The 19,266-nt window shown below is 33.0% G+C and overlaps 1 protein-coding gene and 1 long non-coding RNA gene across 2 annotated transcripts; both read left to right on the plus strand.

Annotated features, from left to right (window-relative positions):
* The first annotated feature begins 216 nt into the window (after window positions 1-216).
* On the plus strand, window positions 217-1,282 carry LOC144545869 (uncharacterized). The gene is made up of 2 exons (XR_013508612.1): window positions 217-370; window positions 632-1,282. It is a non-coding gene; the product is annotated as an uncharacterized LOC144545869 (long non-coding RNA).
* Window positions 1,283-2,894: 1,612 nt separating this feature from the next.
* LOC144545511 (uncharacterized) lies at window positions 2,895-15,530 on the plus strand. The gene is made up of 3 exons (XM_078294078.1): window positions 2,895-5,987; window positions 11,459-11,584; window positions 15,432-15,530. Exons 1-3 carry the CDS (start codon window positions 2,895-2,897, stop codon window positions 15,528-15,530), a joined length of 3,318 nt encoding a protein of 1,105 aa, XP_078150204.1.
* Window positions 15,531-19,266: the final 3,736 nt, after the last annotated feature.

Below are 19,266 nucleotides of genomic sequence, written 5' to 3' on the forward strand. Positions count from 1 at the left end.
CAACACTGACTGTTTTTAAAAAAAAACAGTCACTGTAGGCTATTTACACTGACTGTTTTTTAAACCGTCAGTGTAGGCTATTTACACTGACTGTTTTTTACCCGTCAGTGTTGAGTATCTATACTGGCGGCGCCATCACTGACGCCTCAATAACAGTCAGTAAAGGAGTTTTTTAACAGTCAGTAAAAGGGTTTTTTGTACTAGTGATTGCTCGAGAAGGTTTTGGATTCAGTACATCTCTCATGCACTTACGCCAATTTAGGTTGCAACAAGTCTGTTTCCTACTCACAGAGGCAAGTGCATGCTGATACGTGTGAGTACGGCCGGTCTTCATGCCCAATCCCGGGTTGTGCTCACAAGGCCTTTTCAGGTGCGCATTTTTGCTTGTTGGTACTTTTCAGGTCTCACAAGGCCTTAGTACAACTAATCCACTAACACATAGCAAAACAATGACCATAAGCACAAAAATGCACGGTTATACTGTTCTCAAATTGAAACTTAATTACATATAGTACAACCTAGTAAAATAATTTGTGTTATGCGAGCCTTGATAACAAAATGTTGATTTCTCAAATTTTCTGACAAGAAGTATTTTTGGGTTCCTTTATTTGTTTTATGCACAATGTTGTAGGAGAATGGTGGGAACATTTCGTGAAAGTCCACTGGGACAATGGCAGTAACTACAGTCATGGTCGATCCATCTATATGGTATTTAAAGAAAAGGACCTTGAAAAGGATCTTTATTTTACCCTTCTTGGACCCGATAAAGATCTGTTTTTGTTTGTGAATGAACCCATCCTCAATGTTGGGAATATTGTCTCTCTCTATTACATTGATCTGCCGCATCAGAAACATAATGCTTTTTCATGTGAACTTATGGTGTATGGTCGTTATAATACAAACACGATGCAGTTGAAGTTACCGGCCATTTCAATCAAGAAGTGGAAGAAGGGTGAAGTGGGTGCTTCTTCCCTTTTGGTACCATTAGGATTTCCAGCCTTTCAAAATGCCTATCAATGGATGAAGGTACAGGTTTTAATAAATAAAGGGTTGGATAAATAGTTCTCTAGGATGGTTGTGTATATACAACTCATGTCAGTAATCTCGTCTTTTTGGAATGCTAAATTAGTTATCAAGTAATCAACCATAGTTGTCTTGGAATGAAGTTGTCTATTTTGTTTCTTTCAAAGGATTATTTTTGTTTGTCATCAGCATTGGCACTTAATGGTGTCATGGTGTTTGGATATTCTGCTTGCAATGAAGTTGTCTAATTTGAATTTTTTTTAAGTATACAAAGGTATTTTAATTTGAAACTTAAAGGTTCATTTTAGTTTCAATGATGAGATGCTTTCTTTTCGGTTTTGGCCAAGCACAAACAAGAGTGGAATAGGAAGATGATCATTCCAGCTTTTATTTTTATTTATTTTGGTTTTCGTTTTTCTATTCTAAGAGACTCACACCTGATGAGTCACAGCTTTGTTGTACTGGTAATCGGGTTTAAGTTCTATACCGGATCCTTTTGAAGTCTTTTATCAATATGTAAAATAAGGAATAGATGGTTATTTTTATCAACAAAAAGAAAAAAAAAAGCCTTGCAAGAATTGAAGATAGAACAGTAAATGTGCCTTCTAAAATTATGAAGCAAGCTTATATATATGTGTAAATCATGTTTATTTGATACCTTCTAAAATTATGAAGCAAGCTCTGTCAACCAATCACCACTCCTAATTACACTCGTGTCAGACCATGGAGACATTGAACCGACCAAACCACATATGGCATCACCCCAGCTAAACTCGGCTCAAAACATGACTCTCTCAGATGAGCCGCCTCCTGGTTTTGAAGGCCCACCAAAATACATAATTCGAAGAAGCCCCCGCTTACAAAACAAGGAAAAGGGGACATACCAAACCCAACTTGAGAAGGCTTGCGCGGTACAGGGATTCAGTCCAACCTCTGGGCCACCAAAGAGGAAGAGGGTTCCTAAATTAAATGGACCCACTCTAAACTCTAAACTACATGGAAACCACGGATCCTTTAACAATTTCACAGGCAGAGGCAGTAATGAACACAGCGGGGGTAGCAATGACCCCTGAATTACAACTCACGCTCAACAGCCTCTGCAATGCAGAGCTGACTGCACCGGGAGAAGTTTGAGCACTCAACCGAGTGTGCGCGGTGAGCCGAAGTCAAATTAGAATTTATGTATCTTAAATTCATGTACTTTTATTTTACTTTCCAAGAGGTAGATATGACACCGGAGGTGCTGCAAATTCGGGGTTTTGGGGAAGTGGCAAAGGGTAGTTTAGGTAGTGAAGGGGAGAAGGATCTGAGTACTGGATCGGTGTTCATGTTTTTGTCAGATTTGTATTGGAATTGGATGGAGTTTAATTTGTTTTTATCATGAATTACAACACCCGAATCAACCTTTTGTCATGGAATATATTACGAGGCCTTAATGAAAGACCGAAAAGACTAGCAGTACGACAGACACTACTGTTTGAGAAGCCTGATTTTGTTTGCCTTCAGGAAACTAAATTACAAACAGTGGAACCGAGAGTTGCAAAAGAAATATGTGGAATAGCTCTTGATAAAATAATTACCCTTCCTGCCCAAGGCACTCGGGGAGGCATCTTGATGACCTGGAGATCGGATAGCTTCCATTTGATCAATTCAGAAACCAGAAATTACAGTGTTACAATCAAGCTGCGTCATAATGAGGACCGGTCAACATTCTCAATCACAGGAGTATATGGTCCAAATGACCACCGTGCAAGAATGCAATTCTTTGAAGAAATTGCTGCTTCTAGGCCACAACAGCAAGAACCGTGGATCCTATGCGGCGACTTCAATGTCACTGCGAACCTGACAGACCGCACGAATAACAATAGCGAATGGCGGGACACATTATTGAGATTCTCTCGATTGATAGCATCACTGGATCTAATCAACATTGCACTAGGCGGTTTACATGGTCAAATGAACGACGGGAACCACACATGGCGCGACTTGATCGGTTCCTAATATCACCGGAATGGAATGTCAAATACCTGAATTCCATTCAGAAGGCTGTGGCAAATACCTCTTTGGAGCACTGTCCAATTTTATACACGGCGCGAACACAATTTAGAAAATCGAAAATTTTCAGGTTTGAAAATTGCTGGTTGCGATTCGAGCAATTCAGTGAATTGGTGATACACACATGGAGTGCCCTACCCACCGCCCATACACCACTACAATTGGAAACCAAATTCAATAACGTCCTGAGACACACTATTAAGAACTGGGCAGCAACCAAGATCGGCTCCATCAAAGTCCAGATAAAAACATGCCGAGACTTCCTAACATGGTCTGCAAAAGTGAAGGAGCAGAGGGAACTAACAGACTTGGAGAAGTTCGTACAGGCAACACTAAAACACCGTCACACGGAGTTGGCGGTCTTAGAGGAAGATATCTGGAAACAACGAGCCAAAACCAGATGGGAACTGCACGGAGACAAGGGGACGAAATATTTCCATGCCCTAGCATCGGGTAAGAAGAGAAGAAACACCATCCCGCATATTGAACACAACGGAGAGCAATTCTTGGACCAGCAAACAAAGTCTCAGGTCTTTTTTTCTTTTTACAAAGACCTAATAGGCTCTGACTCACCAAAAATGCCACACATAAACTGGTCAAATTTATATCCCAACACTCATAACTTGGAAGCCTTAGCACAACCGATTATGGTATTAGAAATAAAGGAGGCAATCAAACAATGGCCTAATCATAAGAGCCCGGGTCCGAATGGTTTCTTGGGAGAATTTTATAAAACCTATGCTGACCTTATCGCACCCGACCTCCTAAATTTATACACTACGGTTACTGAACAAGATTGCTCTCTTACGCCACTAAACACTTCCTACATAGTGCTTTTACCAAAAGTCTCTGCACCGTTGAGACCGACTGACTTCAGATCAATTAGCCTACTACATGGAGTCCAAAATTTTTTCTCCAAAATACTATCTAATAGGTTGCAAGGTCAGATTCAGAAGTTAATAGATAATGCCCAGACGGGATTTCTAAAAGGGAGACAAATAACCGAGAATTATTTGTATGTGCAACACTTGTTGCACCATGCAAAAGCCACTGCATTGCCGCTGGCACTGTTCAAAGCAGATATCAAAAAAGCTTTCAACACGGTAAGCTGGGAGTTCATTATAGCAGTGTTGAAAAACCTGGGTTTCCCGGATACTTGGTTAGGATGGATACATAGGGCGATCCTGCGGGGAACCTCGCAGATACTCATAAATGGGTTACTTGGCAAGAAAATACAACTCAAACGAGGAGTCCGGCAAGGCGATCCATTATCTCCATTGTTGTTTATTCTAGCAATGGACTTCATAGCTAGATACTTCACGAAATTAGTGCAAACGGGGGGGATTAAACTTCTGTTCCCACACATGAAACCATGCCTATTATACGCAGACGATACCATATTCTTTGTCAAACCGGAACCTCGGCAACTCCAGGCGCTAAAAGTAGCCCTATACATTTTTGAAAACATTTCCGGGCTAGCGGTGAACCTGTCCAAATCCGAGTTACTGCTAATTAAAACAATCCAACCCAGAGCAAACGAACTGGCAACACTCATGGGTTGTAAACTGGGAACCTTCCCGTTCACTTACCTAGGCTTACCGCTATTCCCAACTAAACTGCCGAAGTCGACTTACCTACCACTGTTAACTCGGTTCAGCACAAGGCTAACAGGATGGGCTGCAAGATACCTGTCTATTGCAGGACGGCTAGTATTGCTTAACTCAGTCCTGTCATCACTACCGGTCTATTTTATGTCAGTACTGCTACTACCTGAATGGGTACTAAAAGAAATTGACAAAATAAGACGACGATTCTTATGGCATGGGGTGTCGACGGAAAATAGAAAAATAAATCTAGCCAGCTGGACGTTAGTTTGTATGCCCAAGAAAGCAGGAGGTATGGGAGTTATTGATCTCAAGTCCTTTAATCATACCCTGTTGCTAAAATGGTTATGGCGGTGGGTTAAACCCGAACAGCGGCTATGGAAGCCGGTTATGCTAAACACGGTTCCTATCGTGAACTATGTGCCACAGTCTAAGTTCTTTGTTACTACTCTAAAACCCATTTACCAGTTTGCGGCAATATCATTTGAATATGTACCTGGAGATGGATCTCGCATTGCTATATGGGATCATAATTGGGGGCACGGACTCTTAAAAATGTTACTGCCAAACCTCTACACACACACACTAGACATGGATACATCACTGCAGCAGGCCGGAACAGCCAACCCATTGAGTTCACTGTTTCGGCAAACACTATCCACGGCAGCCGAATGCGAACTACAGACTCTAAACACCATACTGACCCAAACAGTACTAGAGGCGGACACGAGAGATGACATCCGTTGGAGATGGCACACAACAGGAAGATTCACAGTCAAAAGTGCTTACATAGCACTAACAAACAGACCCCTAATCCGGAATCACAGATACACAATATGTCGACTGCCGGCACCCCCGAGAATGCGGGTATTTGGTTGGTTAATGATCTTAAATAGGCTACTAACAATAGACAATCTAGTGAGGCGGGGTTGGAGTTTGGTTAATAGGTGTGTCCTATGCAAAAACTGTGAAGAAACCGTCTCACATCTATTCAATGAGTGCACACTGTCAATACATGTTTACGGCTTGGTGGTAAACCTATTGGGGATAGCGCGGAATGAGATCCAAGACGTAGAGCTACGTACAGAGGCAATCACTGACAAAGGATCAAGAACCAGCAAAATCAGATCAATACTGTTAGTATCGCAATTTGTTATTTGGAAGGAGCGATGCTCGAGAATATTCAGAGACGAAACAAAACAGGCGAACATACTGGCAGAAGAAATAATACAACAACTGCATGCAATACCTTTGAAGGCATCGTGGCACTGGCCTGTGCATGACAACATACCATTTCTTTTATCCGTACTTTTATTAAGCTTCCTTTCTTTTGTTATGTTTTCTCTTTCAGTATTTTATTTCAATTTTATGGCTCAACTGTATTGAGCCACTTGTTTTTCATTGCACTTTAGTTACACCACCAATGTAACACTACTTTGGTAATCAAATACGGGCATTGACCCATATTTTTACTCAAAAAAAAGAGTGTAATGTCTCCAAATGATATACGAATTTAGAGATAGAGGAGGGATCCACTTACAACATTTGTAAGTTACAATATTTTATAACAATTTAATTTTGTGACGATTCAAACCGTTCAATATATATGATATTTATATTAAAATGTGTTTGGAAATCAAATTTTATATATTTTTTTTAATTCTTTTTACTATTTATTAAGTATTTTACAAAATTATTGTTTTTAGATAATTTTAGACCAATAAAAATCAGCAATTTTTAAAATAATTAATAAATAGTAGAAAAATTAAAAAAAAAAATGAAATTTGATCTCCAAGTACATTTTAATATTGTATCAAGTTTAACTGTTTAAACTTTGAAAATTACAAAACCAAAATGTTACAACTTATAAAATGTTGTAACTTAATTATAAATTTTGTAAGTGAATCCAATATACACGTTTAAAATAGGACTTGGCTACGGTGCTATGGGTAGCTAAGAGGCCTCCCGTGCTACGGCTCAATATTCGACTTTTCAAAATTCTAACAGTCGATCCGAACCGTTCATCTTGTTCTCCATATTAATATGTGCTTGGAGGCCAAATTTTACATTTTTTGGAAATGTTTTACTATTTTTTTAGATTTATTGAAAATCGCTGTTTTTCAGATAAATCTGGACCATAAAAAACAGCGATATTCAATAAATCTAAAAAAATAGTAAAAAATTTCCAAAAAATGTAAAATTTGGTCTCCAAACACATATTAATATGGAGAACAAGATGAACGGTTCGGATCGACCGTTAGGATTTTGAAAAGTCAAATATTGAGCCATAGCACGGGAGGCCTCTTAGCTACCCATAGCATATTAGCCAAATCCTTTAAAATAATAAACACATATTTCTTTTCTATTTGTGTAAAAAGTTCAATACCTTTTCGCAATTAGAAATTCTGTCGACATTATTTGTGACGAAGATTGTATTACGTATCGTGTGGTCGCACGAAATTATCTAATAATTAATTGGCTTTAAGACGGATCACCAGGTTTACTTCAACATAAAATTAAGATCCTGATCACGAGCTCTCTGCTTCTCTCTCCTGTTTGTCGCTCGTTCTCTCCTCTAAAATTATTAACCATAATTTGTAACCACGTGTGATAGAATTTTTTTTATAAACCATAATTAATTAAATTAAATTAAATTTAGCAAATCAGTATCATTGGTTTTTTTGTTTTCAAAACCCATAAAGACCGAATGGCCATTTTAGTCTCCAAGGAATTTTCAGTTTTCCAGAATTTTTCCGTGTGGTCAATGGTGTAAAAAGGTTTTTTTTTTCCAGACTGAATTGGCCATTCAGTCTTGAGGGTTTTTTTTTTTTCCAAACTGAATTGGACATTCGGTCTTGAGATTTTTTTTTTTTTTTTGTAATCAAAGTTTACGGCTGAACAAGATTTTTTTTAAATTGATATAATTTAATATGTTCATATTTGTAAATCATTATTCTTAATTATAATACATCCATTAATAACATGTACCTCTATTGTTTGATTACATTGCTTTTGATTGATAAAATTTCCAATTTTTTTACAACAAAATATAAATCTCAACTTCAGACAAAGTAAAGTGTGAATACATGCACTATAATATTAATTAAGCATTCGGTCTGAGGTAAAAATCAAGCCTGGAGATCGAAATAAGCATTCGGTCTGGGTAAAAATCAAGCTTGGAGACCGAAGTAAAGTGTGAATACATGCACTATATCTTCTATGGCCGCGTCTGTGGAAAATTGAAAAATTCTGCGAGACCGAATAACCAATTTGGTCTGGGAGAAAAGTAAATATGGAGATCGAAATGACCATTCGGTCTTTATGATTTTTGAAAAAAAAAAAGTAATCATATTGGTTTGATAAATTTGATTTAATTAATTATGATTTATAAAAAAATTTCTGTGTGATATACAAATAATTTTAGAAAACCATAATAATTTCTTTTATTAACCACGCCACGTGGCCTGTGGCCATAAGACATTAGGGGTGTTAATGGGTATGATACGGGTAGGGCGGAACCATTTTCATATCCATACCCACTAAGAATTGATCATATTCATACGGTCATATCCTATCCATATCCGTTAAGTATTTTTCTTACCATATCCGTTAAAAGTAACGGGTAACGAAATGGTAGTTCACGAATAACGAATAATATAAATATAATCATTTTATTAATTTTAATAATGGTGTTATCCATTGTTTTTGTCTTGTTATCAAAGTTTGGATCATTATATTCCGCTGCAATAATTTTCAACCAACAGAATATGCAATGAATGATAATTCGGTTAAGCCATCAGATACAGCCAAAAATATCTAAATAATTAGGATAATTATAATTTCCTCCACCTATCCATTCCCCATTTCATCTCCCAACTAACTAATTTTATATTTTAACTATAACTACAATTTCTAATTAACAACCTTCATTTCTTTCATTTTTCTCATTTTCTCTTCCACCTCTATTTTTCTCTTTCACCTCTATCTTCTTCTCCCACATCTACCTCCGCCTTTCTCTCCCATCTCCGCCTGCCACCTCCCTCTCCCACCTCTGCCTCCCACACTTCACCTCACCTCCGCCTCTACCTCCCTCTCCCCTCTGCATCCCACCTCCGCCTGTACCTCCATCTCCCACCTCTACATCCTACCTCCGCCTCTGCCTCCGTTTTTCCATCAATAAGCTCCCTCCCTCTCCCACCTCCCACCATCTCCTACCTCGAAATGGTAAATATAATAAACTCCCTCCCTCTTACACTTCCACAGACCCTGAACAATGAAACTAGAAACGTTAGGCAAAAATTAACACATCAGGATTCAGCTACACTTTGGCATAAGCTTTTAGGTCATATTTTTCAACAAAGAATTACACGTCTTATTCAAAGTGATATTCTGAAACCCTTAGACATCTCGGATCTCGGTCCGTGCATTGAGTGTGCGAAGGGCAAACAAACAAGCATGCGCCAATATAAAGCCAATTGTATGAATGACGTCCTTGAACTGATACATACGGACATATGTGGGCTATTCCCTACAACTACTAGGAATGGACATGCATATTTTATCAGTTTCATTGACGGTTATTCTATATATGATTATTTATTTTTAATTAAAGAAAAGGCTCAAGCTTTGGACACGTTTAAATCCTTCAAGGCTGAAGTTGAGTTATAGCTCAACAAAAGGATTAAAAGCATCAGATCGGATTGTGGTGGTGAATATTATGGTCGGTATGACGGTTCAAGAGAACAACGTCCAAGGCCTTTTGCTAAATTTCTAGAGGAAAATGGAATTGTGCCACATTATACAATGCCGAGTTCGCCCGCAATGAACGGTGTGGCTGAAAGGCGCAATCGAACATTAATGGAGATGGTGAGAAATATGATTTCTCATACTTCACTTCCATTGAACCTCTAGGGAGAAGCACTTAAGATAGTAGCATATATTATGAATCGGATACCGACTAATGCAGCAAACAAAACTCCATATGAAATGTGGACTGAGCAAAAACGTAGTTGTTCTGAATAAATAATAGGCGCATATTCAATTTCAATTAATCATGAATGATCTGTATCCTCTCTGATTATCATATAAAAGAGGCCGCCCTTTTATTTAATTAATTAATTAAGTAAATAATTAATTAATAAATCAATCAATCTTATTTTTTTATTGGATCTATAGCATATTTTTTATTGGATCCTTATTTATTCATGATTATTTGCCTTACCCTATCCTACCCATACCCGTTAAGAGTAACGGGTAACGAAATGGTAGTTGGTGAATAATAAATAATATAAATATAATAATTTTATTAATTTTACTAATAAACCATCAAAACTTATCATATCATACATATGCAATCACAATTACTAATATCAAATTAAAATATAAATATGCAATTAATTTCAAGTAATAGTTTTTTATTAAGCAAAAAAAACAAAAATCATAAATAAATCTTTTAATAAATTCAATTCCTTAACTACATAATAAAACTTTGAAATAAAAAAAGTACAATGTTTAGCATAATGTTTCAGGTTGCCCAGTTCGGATTGTCTCGGATTAATCAGATTCGTGTCAAATCTATTGTCTCGATCGAATTTCGAAGCAACTTAGGTCGAATTTATTAAAAAAATATATATAAACTATTGTTTTGATACCTTTTAATTTGATCATATGATGCAAAAAGAAAATAGTAGTTATTGACAGACTTTCTTTACCGCACGATGCAAAAAAAAAAAAAAGTTTTAAATGTGCTTCTTTTTTTGTATCCTAGTACAATAAAGAATTGTTATGAACTGTTGGTTACTGGTTATGTGGTAAATACAAATATTTCACCATCTTTCTGCTATTTTTTGTTTGATACGGATTTTTGGGGCATGGTCGACTTAATGGTAATTATGACCGTATGGTAAAGAAAAACAATGATGTGTTTTACTTTAAAATCTATTTTGGTTTGGATATTCTAAATTAGTAAAAAAGACAAGGTCAAAATAACAGAGCAACATATTTATGTACATTTTTTCATTATATAGCTTTTAAATATTACAGCTTCAAATAAGTAATATTATATAATGTGAAAAAAGCATATTTTCATTTATTTGCAACAAAACTTCTTATTCAAATTTTTTATAAAAACGTGGTTTTTTACTTTTAGGATTTATTTCAATACAAAATATTGATCAAAACATATTTTGCATTCTTGATCATAGAGCACATCATATATAAAACATAATTTGTCATGCTCATATACTTTGACGTTTGAACCTTTGAACGGCTACAGATCAAGTGTGTGATTATATCTAAGAAAAAGGGAAAAAAAAAATTGCTAGTCTTTATACTCAATTAGTGTGTAACTGTAAAAGTGAGGCCAAATATTCATGTTCTTGCATACTTTTTGTATGATATATTCGGCTGAAATTATAAATGGTCATTGGTTTAATAGTGTAGCAATGATTTTGAGGAGATAAAATATCCGTTAATGTTTTTTTTTTCAGGTAGTCGCCATATTAATTATGAAATATTGATAAAAACTTATCAATTTTTTTTCTCTAATTATAAAAATACTAAAAAAAAATGGAAGAAGAAAAAAAGAATAGATGATTACATGTATGTTATTGGAGAAAACTTATTAGTCTCAGAAAATTTTAAAAGATGCTTAAATTTTAACAAAATCCAAATATTAATAACAGTGCATTTAGTAGAGATGATTACATAACAGTGCATTTAACAAAATTTAAATATTAATAAGAGTGCATTTAACAAAACCCAAATTGAAGATCTAGAGAAAGTATCAGCTAGCGGAGAAGCCGCCTAAAGAAAAGGCCGAAGCATTAGCGGAGAAGAAGCCCGCGGCATCTGAAGACCTTGAAAAGGCCCCGAAGAAGCCTGAAGACCTTGAAAAGGCCCAAGTAAGGAGGTCACTGACCCAAGTGTTCGGTTTGGGCCGGGCGGCCCCCCGCTCCGCTGATTCATTTCGATTATGTTTAACATGTCGCTTAACATGTCTTGGATTGGCTGGTTAATTTTGATTATGGTTTGGTTCAAACGGTTGTCGGGTTGGTTCAAACGAGGTTGGGTTTGCTTCAAACGGGTTATTCGATACAGAATTTTAATCAAAGGAATCCAGTTTATAATTTTCGAAGGCATAATCTTAGGTAAAAAAGTTAAGTTTGTGGATAAGGGAAAATACCCTATCAAGTATAGAGTTCTACTTGTTTCAGGTATATTTTTTCTTGTATTTGGATTTGGTTTTTCAAATTTTTTTTCCTAGAGTGGGGGCCAATTTTATCTTAAATTATGTAAATAAAGCATTACACGTACGTGTTCTAATAAATGTAATAGTATGAGTAACACAATTGTTTGTTCTTAACCTACATATTAAATTAGTTTTTAAATGCAATCTTTTTAGATTATGTAAATAAAACATTATATATGTGTTTTAAGAACATATATGTAATAATCTCTACTAAATGCACTGTTATTAATATTTGGATTTTGTTAAAATGTAAGCACCTTTTAAGTTTTCTCCAATAACATACATGTAATCATCTATTCTTTTTTCTTCTGCCGTTTTTTTTTTTAGTATTTTTATAATTATAGAAAAAAATAGATAGTTTTAATCAATATTTCATAATTAATATGGCGACTACTTGAAAAAAAAACATTAATGGATATTTTATCTCCTCAAAAACATTGCTATACTATTAAACCATTGGTCATATATAATTTCAACCGAATATATCATACAAAAAGTATGTATGAACATGCATGTTTGGCCTCACTTTACAGTTACACACTAATTGAGTATAAAGACTAGCATTTTTTTTCCTTTTTCTTAAATATAATCACACACTTGATCTCATCTTTCCATCTGTAGCCGTTCAAAGGTTCAAACCTCAAAGTATATAAGCATGCCAAATTATGTTTTATATATATATATATATGATGTGGTCTATGATAAAAAATGCAAAATATGTTTTGGTTAATATTTTGTATTGAAATACTAACTAGAATTCTAAAACTAAAAACTACTTGCTTTTATAATAATTTTGAATGAGAAGTTATGTTGCCAATAAATAAAAATATGTTTTTTTCACGTTATAATCAATAAAGATAACTTTTCAAGTCGTAATATTTAAAATCTATATAATGCAAAAATGTACATAAATATGTGGCTCTGTTATTTTGACCATATCTTTTTTACTAATTTAGAATATCCAAACAAAAATAGATTTAAAAACACATCATCGTTTTTCTTTACCACATGGTCATGATTAGCATTAAAGAACATGCCCCAAAATCGGTATCAAACAAAAAATAGCAGAAAGATTGTGAAATATTTTTATATAACACACAACCAGTAATCAACAGTTCATAACAATTTTTTATTGTACGGGGATACAAAAAATGAAGCACACTTAAAAATACATTTTTTTTTTTCATCGCGCGTTAAAGAAAGTTTGTCAATAACTAATTTAATCTTTTTGCATCGTATGATCAATATAAAAGGTATGAAAACAGTATTTTACATACAATTTTTTTAATAAATCCAACCTAAGTTACTCTAAAGTTGGAGATGACACAACGACCCGAAATTAGACTTGACCCAAATCTGATTAATCCGAGACGATTCAAATTGGCCAAACTGAAACCTTACCCTACTAGATCAACTGACACGACCCAAAACCCAATCCAACCTGAATAGAACCGAGATGATCCAACCTTGACTTACTATAGGACCTGACATAACCTATTACAATTTTGATAAATTACTTAATGAGTAAGGTCAAAAAGAAGTGCTAAATTTAAAGACGGCTAATAAAAATTAGTATACGAAGCCAGTTTGATAAATCACATATAGCAAACATGCATTAGTATTCGTAACTGTTTAGAAATTGACAAATATTTTTGTATTAACATTTGTATTTACACAACTTATCCAACATTTTCTTTGAGAAGTTGAAATTATCCAAGATTAGTATTCGCAACTGTTTAGAAATTGACAAATATATATTTTTGTATTAACATTTGTATTTACACAACTTATCCAACATTTTCTTTGAGAAGTTGAAATTATCCAAGATTAAATCTGATTCTGAACTTTTTAGGGATTCTTAACTTCTTATGGACCTTGAATCGTTAAAAATGCACTAGTTGTTCAATTTTTTTTCTTTTTTTTTTTCCAAAATTTAGGTTCGTTGTCAACCTAGCTTACATAGAACTAAATGTTGCACATAGACATTTATTTGATCGATCACATATCTAAATCTGACTCGACATAAAACAAAGAGCGCAAAAAAAAAATCATGGCAATTTTTCCTTCAAAAGCGATATTTAACCGTAAGATATGCGGCGTGATTCACACAAGTTTTTAATCTAACACATTAATTACGCACTTTTCGCTCATTTATTTTAAGAAAAAAATATATAATATTGCAATGTGAGTCATAATAGCCCTATAATGAATTCCAAAACATTATGATGTTGATATTTAACGTAGATTTTGACAATTAACTCGGGCTTTATTACATTGCTGGGATTTTTTTAATGATAACTTTGCATATTTTGAAAATAAGATGATAGGCTTTGAGAGTTGTCGTATTTATGATGTAAAATAAAGAGAATTTGTTATAAACTAAATTCTAGGTGATATATAATATAATACATTATTTTTATTTCAAGTTTGGATATTAAGAAACATAAATATTTAAAATATATGAATTTTTTATTCAAGAGAATTATATAGAAAAGACATATTTAACATAAAAATTGATAAAAGAAAAACGTACTTCTTCCTAAATTAATAATGTTACAAACATTGTAAACAATAATAAAAGTTGTTTTATTTTAATTTTTATTCATGTAATGTAAAAAAAAAATTGGCGACATATTTTGATGGGTACTGCTTTAACGAGAAAATCAGTTTTGCAATATAATATTTTTAAATTATATATATCAGAACATTATTTGGTATTTTAGAAAATTAACAATAAATATTTAAACTTTGGACAAAACTAGAGAGTCTTGTAAATTTTCTTGAAATAGAACGTTATCAAGTTAATTTAAGTTTTATCCAATAACTTACTTATATGTAATTAACTTTTCTCATTCTTCATTTTTATGTTTTTTTTTTTTGGAATAAAGGCATATGTAATTATCTTTGCAAAGATAAGCTGAATATTGTTCGGAATCAGAAAGTAATTAAAAGAAATTAGTCATGTAATTTTTTGGAAAGACGTTATTTTGCTTTTCAAAAGTTCTTTTATACTATTAAACCAATGAGTCATGTAATTAATCTGAGGTTCAACCGGACATATCATACATAAAACATGTAAGAACATGCATGTTTAGGCTTACTTTATAGTCACACACTAATTGAGTAGGAAGACTAGCAAATTTATTTTTTTCTTTTTCCTTTAACACGAAAATTAATAAAAAGACTAGGGTCTTATTTATTTATATATTTAATTATATGTTATGTGCTCTATGAATCTATGATCAAGAATGTTAAATGTGTTTTGAGCAATATTTTGTATTAAAATACTAACTATATTCTAAAATAAAAAATAATTGCTTTTAAAATAAATTTGTATAACGAGGTTACGTCCCAAACAAAATAAAATGGTGCTAGCTTTTTTAGATTCAAATAGTCAGTAACAACTTTAAATTATTTTAGAATTTCCAAGCCCAAAAAAGAATTTTCAATAAAGATTACTTCTTTTCATGCTGTAATCTTTTTCTCTTACTGATTGGTAGTACTTTAGCATGAGACAGAGACTCAGAAGTGACCAAATGGAATTTGGGGAAAACGCAAGACAAGTTGTGCACAGTCTAATGCACTTCAATTCGCCTTGACAGCTAGCATGCATGCAATAGGCTGTTCAGAAAATTCGAGAAAAAGGAACTGCAACAAACGATGCAATTAATCGGTGGTTCTAGTACCGTTATACCAATTCAATTCAAATCCATCGCTCGAGATTGTTTTGTGATTTGAATTTATCTCTCGATATATATATATACATTCCACTTGAAATAGATTATCTTGAATTTGAATTGGACGGTCCCTATTTAATACTCAATCTTTGCTGGATCTGAACTCTCATATCAACGTGGGCTGAAAGCAAAAACTTGGATATATAGGCCTTAAATTTCAATGTAACACAGATCAAATCGAAGCTATCAGAATTCCGCAACACAACATGAACAGATTAAAGGCGATCGATATATAATAAATGAATTGTAATTGTTAGATTTGAGATTGCAAGACAGACAGCATATATACTTGGACAGATTTCTAATATCCACATCCTGAAGCTCAATGTGAAATTAACAAGGCTAAGGAAAGAGATAATAGCATGGAAAAAACGCAACCAGCATGCAGCAACAAAAATACCAGTATAATTTGTGCAAAAAATGCACTACACCAAGTGTGACAGACAGCGGTATGTTTTCTCAATACGCAAAAAAAAAAAAAAAAAAAAAAAAAAAAAAATCTCATTGAATCAAACTTTGAATTATTTTCGGATTGGGTCGGTTCAAATTGAGTTTTAGAGATCATATTCCAGCTTCAGGTTGTATCGAATTTTTGACCATTTGGGTTCAGATCAAGTCAGATCTAAGTTAAACAGTTTCATGTCGAGAGTCGGATTTGGACGTGTGATCGTTTAAAAAAGTGTATCTCTGCATCATGTGGTAAGGAGTTGGTTCGTCATGAGCTGGGTTCAACTTGAACTCGTTACGAATTGGCTTGTCCGAGACACAAACAAGTTAACTTTAGGAGTCTGAGTTAAAATTTTATCTTAAAATTGTCAAGAGCTGAACTGAGCTAGCTTGCGAGCTGATAAGTTGGCTCACTGGATTTTTTTTTTAGAATAAAATAAATTATATAAACTTTTTGGACCGAGTTGAACAGAGTTGAACAGTATAAAATGCATACAATACAAATTCACAAATTTATGACTAACCGAGTTAGCTAGCAAGCTAGGCTCCAGCTTAAACTCGTTAATATTATGGACAAAATTAGTAGCGAGTTGGCTTAGTTAATAGCTCAGTCCAGTAACAAACGAGCTATTAACGAGCAAGCCAAGTGCGAGTCACGATCGAACCACGAACTACGAGTTTTTTTACCACTCCTAGCATCATTCAATTCTTAATATCAGTGACACCTACCTGATCGAATTGTCAAAAATTGAACCATATTAATCGTACTTTGAATGATATGCTTTATTGTGCTAAACAACTTAAGAACTCTCAAAGGCCCATTTGAATTTGTTCGGATAGTACTATCAAAATATTTTCCTTTATCGTTTCGTATTTCTACTTTTTTGATATAATTTTCATAAATTACCAGGATATATATGGACTTCATATCATTTTCAAGGACCAAAAACATATACTGGATATAATTAAGTTAAAACTTGTGAGAATTATTTATACAAGTGAAATAATTAGGGGATAGGCTTACGGCCTCTAGGCCTATTTTAAACCTAACTGGTTTAACATTCAGCCCAGAAAATAATATTGGGTTGAACAGGCCCATATATATTTTCTCTTTCAGAAGTTTTTTCGATGGGCTCATATTTCGTCTGGTTTGGGCCCAGATATATTTAAATGGGCCTACATAATACTGATTCGTATTGAACTATTGATTGTTTCTAATTAGCGAAATTCTTTCGCAACACGTGCTGCAATGATTCTGACTTCACGAAGCGATAAATGTCTTTTTTTCATAAGGTCCTTACAATTATAAAAATTGCCAAATATTTTTTCAAAATAATACTTTCCTTATTTTAAACGTGTATAATTAAACTCTATGCATATATCGATTTGAAGCACTTTTCTATCAAAATGCTGGTTTCATATCATTTAAATGAAATGAATCTAATACTGAATAACTTTCACAATTATTTTGATAGTAGTCTTTTTTTCTGAATTGGACTCAGAAAATATATAGAAATATTTTGAGCTTAATAGAAAAATTATATATATGTTTCTTGCCGTTAAATATTTGACTATATGATATATAAAAAAAATATAGAATTGATGTTTACCATGTATTGATATTGATTGTGACATAATATATATAATTAATGTGGACTGTAACATTTCTAACAATTTTTATTATAAAATGGTAAAATATATTGTGTTTGATTGGATTGAAAAATTATTCATGCACATATATATCCTGGCCTGAACATAAAATTGTAAAAATATATTTTGATCAAAACATATTGTACATTCTTGATCATAGAGCCCATAATAAATAAATAGAGAAATAAATTAAGTTTTCGTTTTGAATCTTTGAACGACTACAGATTAAAAACTGAGTACCAAGTGTTTGATTATATTAAGAAAAAAGGAAAAATAAATAAATTTGATAGTCCTGTACACAATTAGTATGTGAATGTAAATTGAGCCTAAAAATGCTTTTTGAATGATATCTTCGGTTGTACCTCAGACTAATTACATGACACATATGTTTAATATAGTAGCAGTCTAAACATAAGAAAGTATATCACACTAAAATAAAAACGATAAAATATATGCAGGAATAATTTTTCGATCCAAGCAAGCACAAATATATTTTACCATATTATAATTATAAATTCTTAGTGATAATTAATATGGTGTATATCTACATTAATTATATTATTTTTATGATCAATATCAATGCACGATAAATGTCAAATGTATATTTTTATATATCATATAGTCAAATTTCAAACTTCATAAAACATATATATTTTTTATATTAAGTTCAACATATTTCTACATATATTTTAGTCCATTTATGAATAAATAGAGAACTATCAAAACAATTGTGAACTTCAGTGATGATCAAATAGTTAATTTGATTCAAATATAATATCCTCCAAAAATATTTTGTATCAAAGGGTATATATCTATCTCTTTGTATAATAAAATTAAAATCATTAACTTAGTTTATATTATAGTACTATATTTTGTTGTTTTGCAATTCAATTTTTTTAAAAATTGTTTCTTTTGACCTAGTCGAAATCTACAATTGGTAGTTTATGAAAAATATCAAGGTACCATAAGTTTTCTCCTTTCTCCAATAACTTATATGTAATATCTTTTCAAAGTTATGCTGTCATTATTTCTGCAAAGTTACATTGAATATTTTTGAAAATTAGAAAGTAAAAAATTTAGGTAACTTTTTTCTCAATGTTTCTCAATTAATGTAAGGATATATTTACCCGGAAAGAAATTAAAGAGTATTTTAAAACAATGGATCATGTAATTAATGTTAGGTTCAACATAACATTTCATACCCAAAACATTTAAAAACATGTATTTTGGACTCATTTTACGTTCACACATTAATTGATTGTGAAGACTAGCAAATTTAGTTTTTTTTTTTTTGTGTCTTATACAATACTATCCTCAATTTTCCATCCAGAGCCGTTCAAAGATTAAATATAAAAAATTTATGTACTTGGAGACCAAATATTACATTTTTTGGAAATTTTTTGGTTCAAAATTGTCTGAAAACAACAATTTTGTACACATCTTAATCAATACTAAAAAAATCTAAAAAAATATAAAATTTGGTCTCCAAGCACATTTTAAT

The sequence above is a fragment of the Carex rostrata genome, chromosome 28 (assembly GCF_964058835.1).
Source record: "Carex rostrata chromosome 28, lpCarRost1.2, whole genome shotgun sequence".
Taxonomy (NCBI): Eukaryota; Viridiplantae; Streptophyta; class Magnoliopsida; order Poales; family Cyperaceae; genus Carex; species Carex rostrata.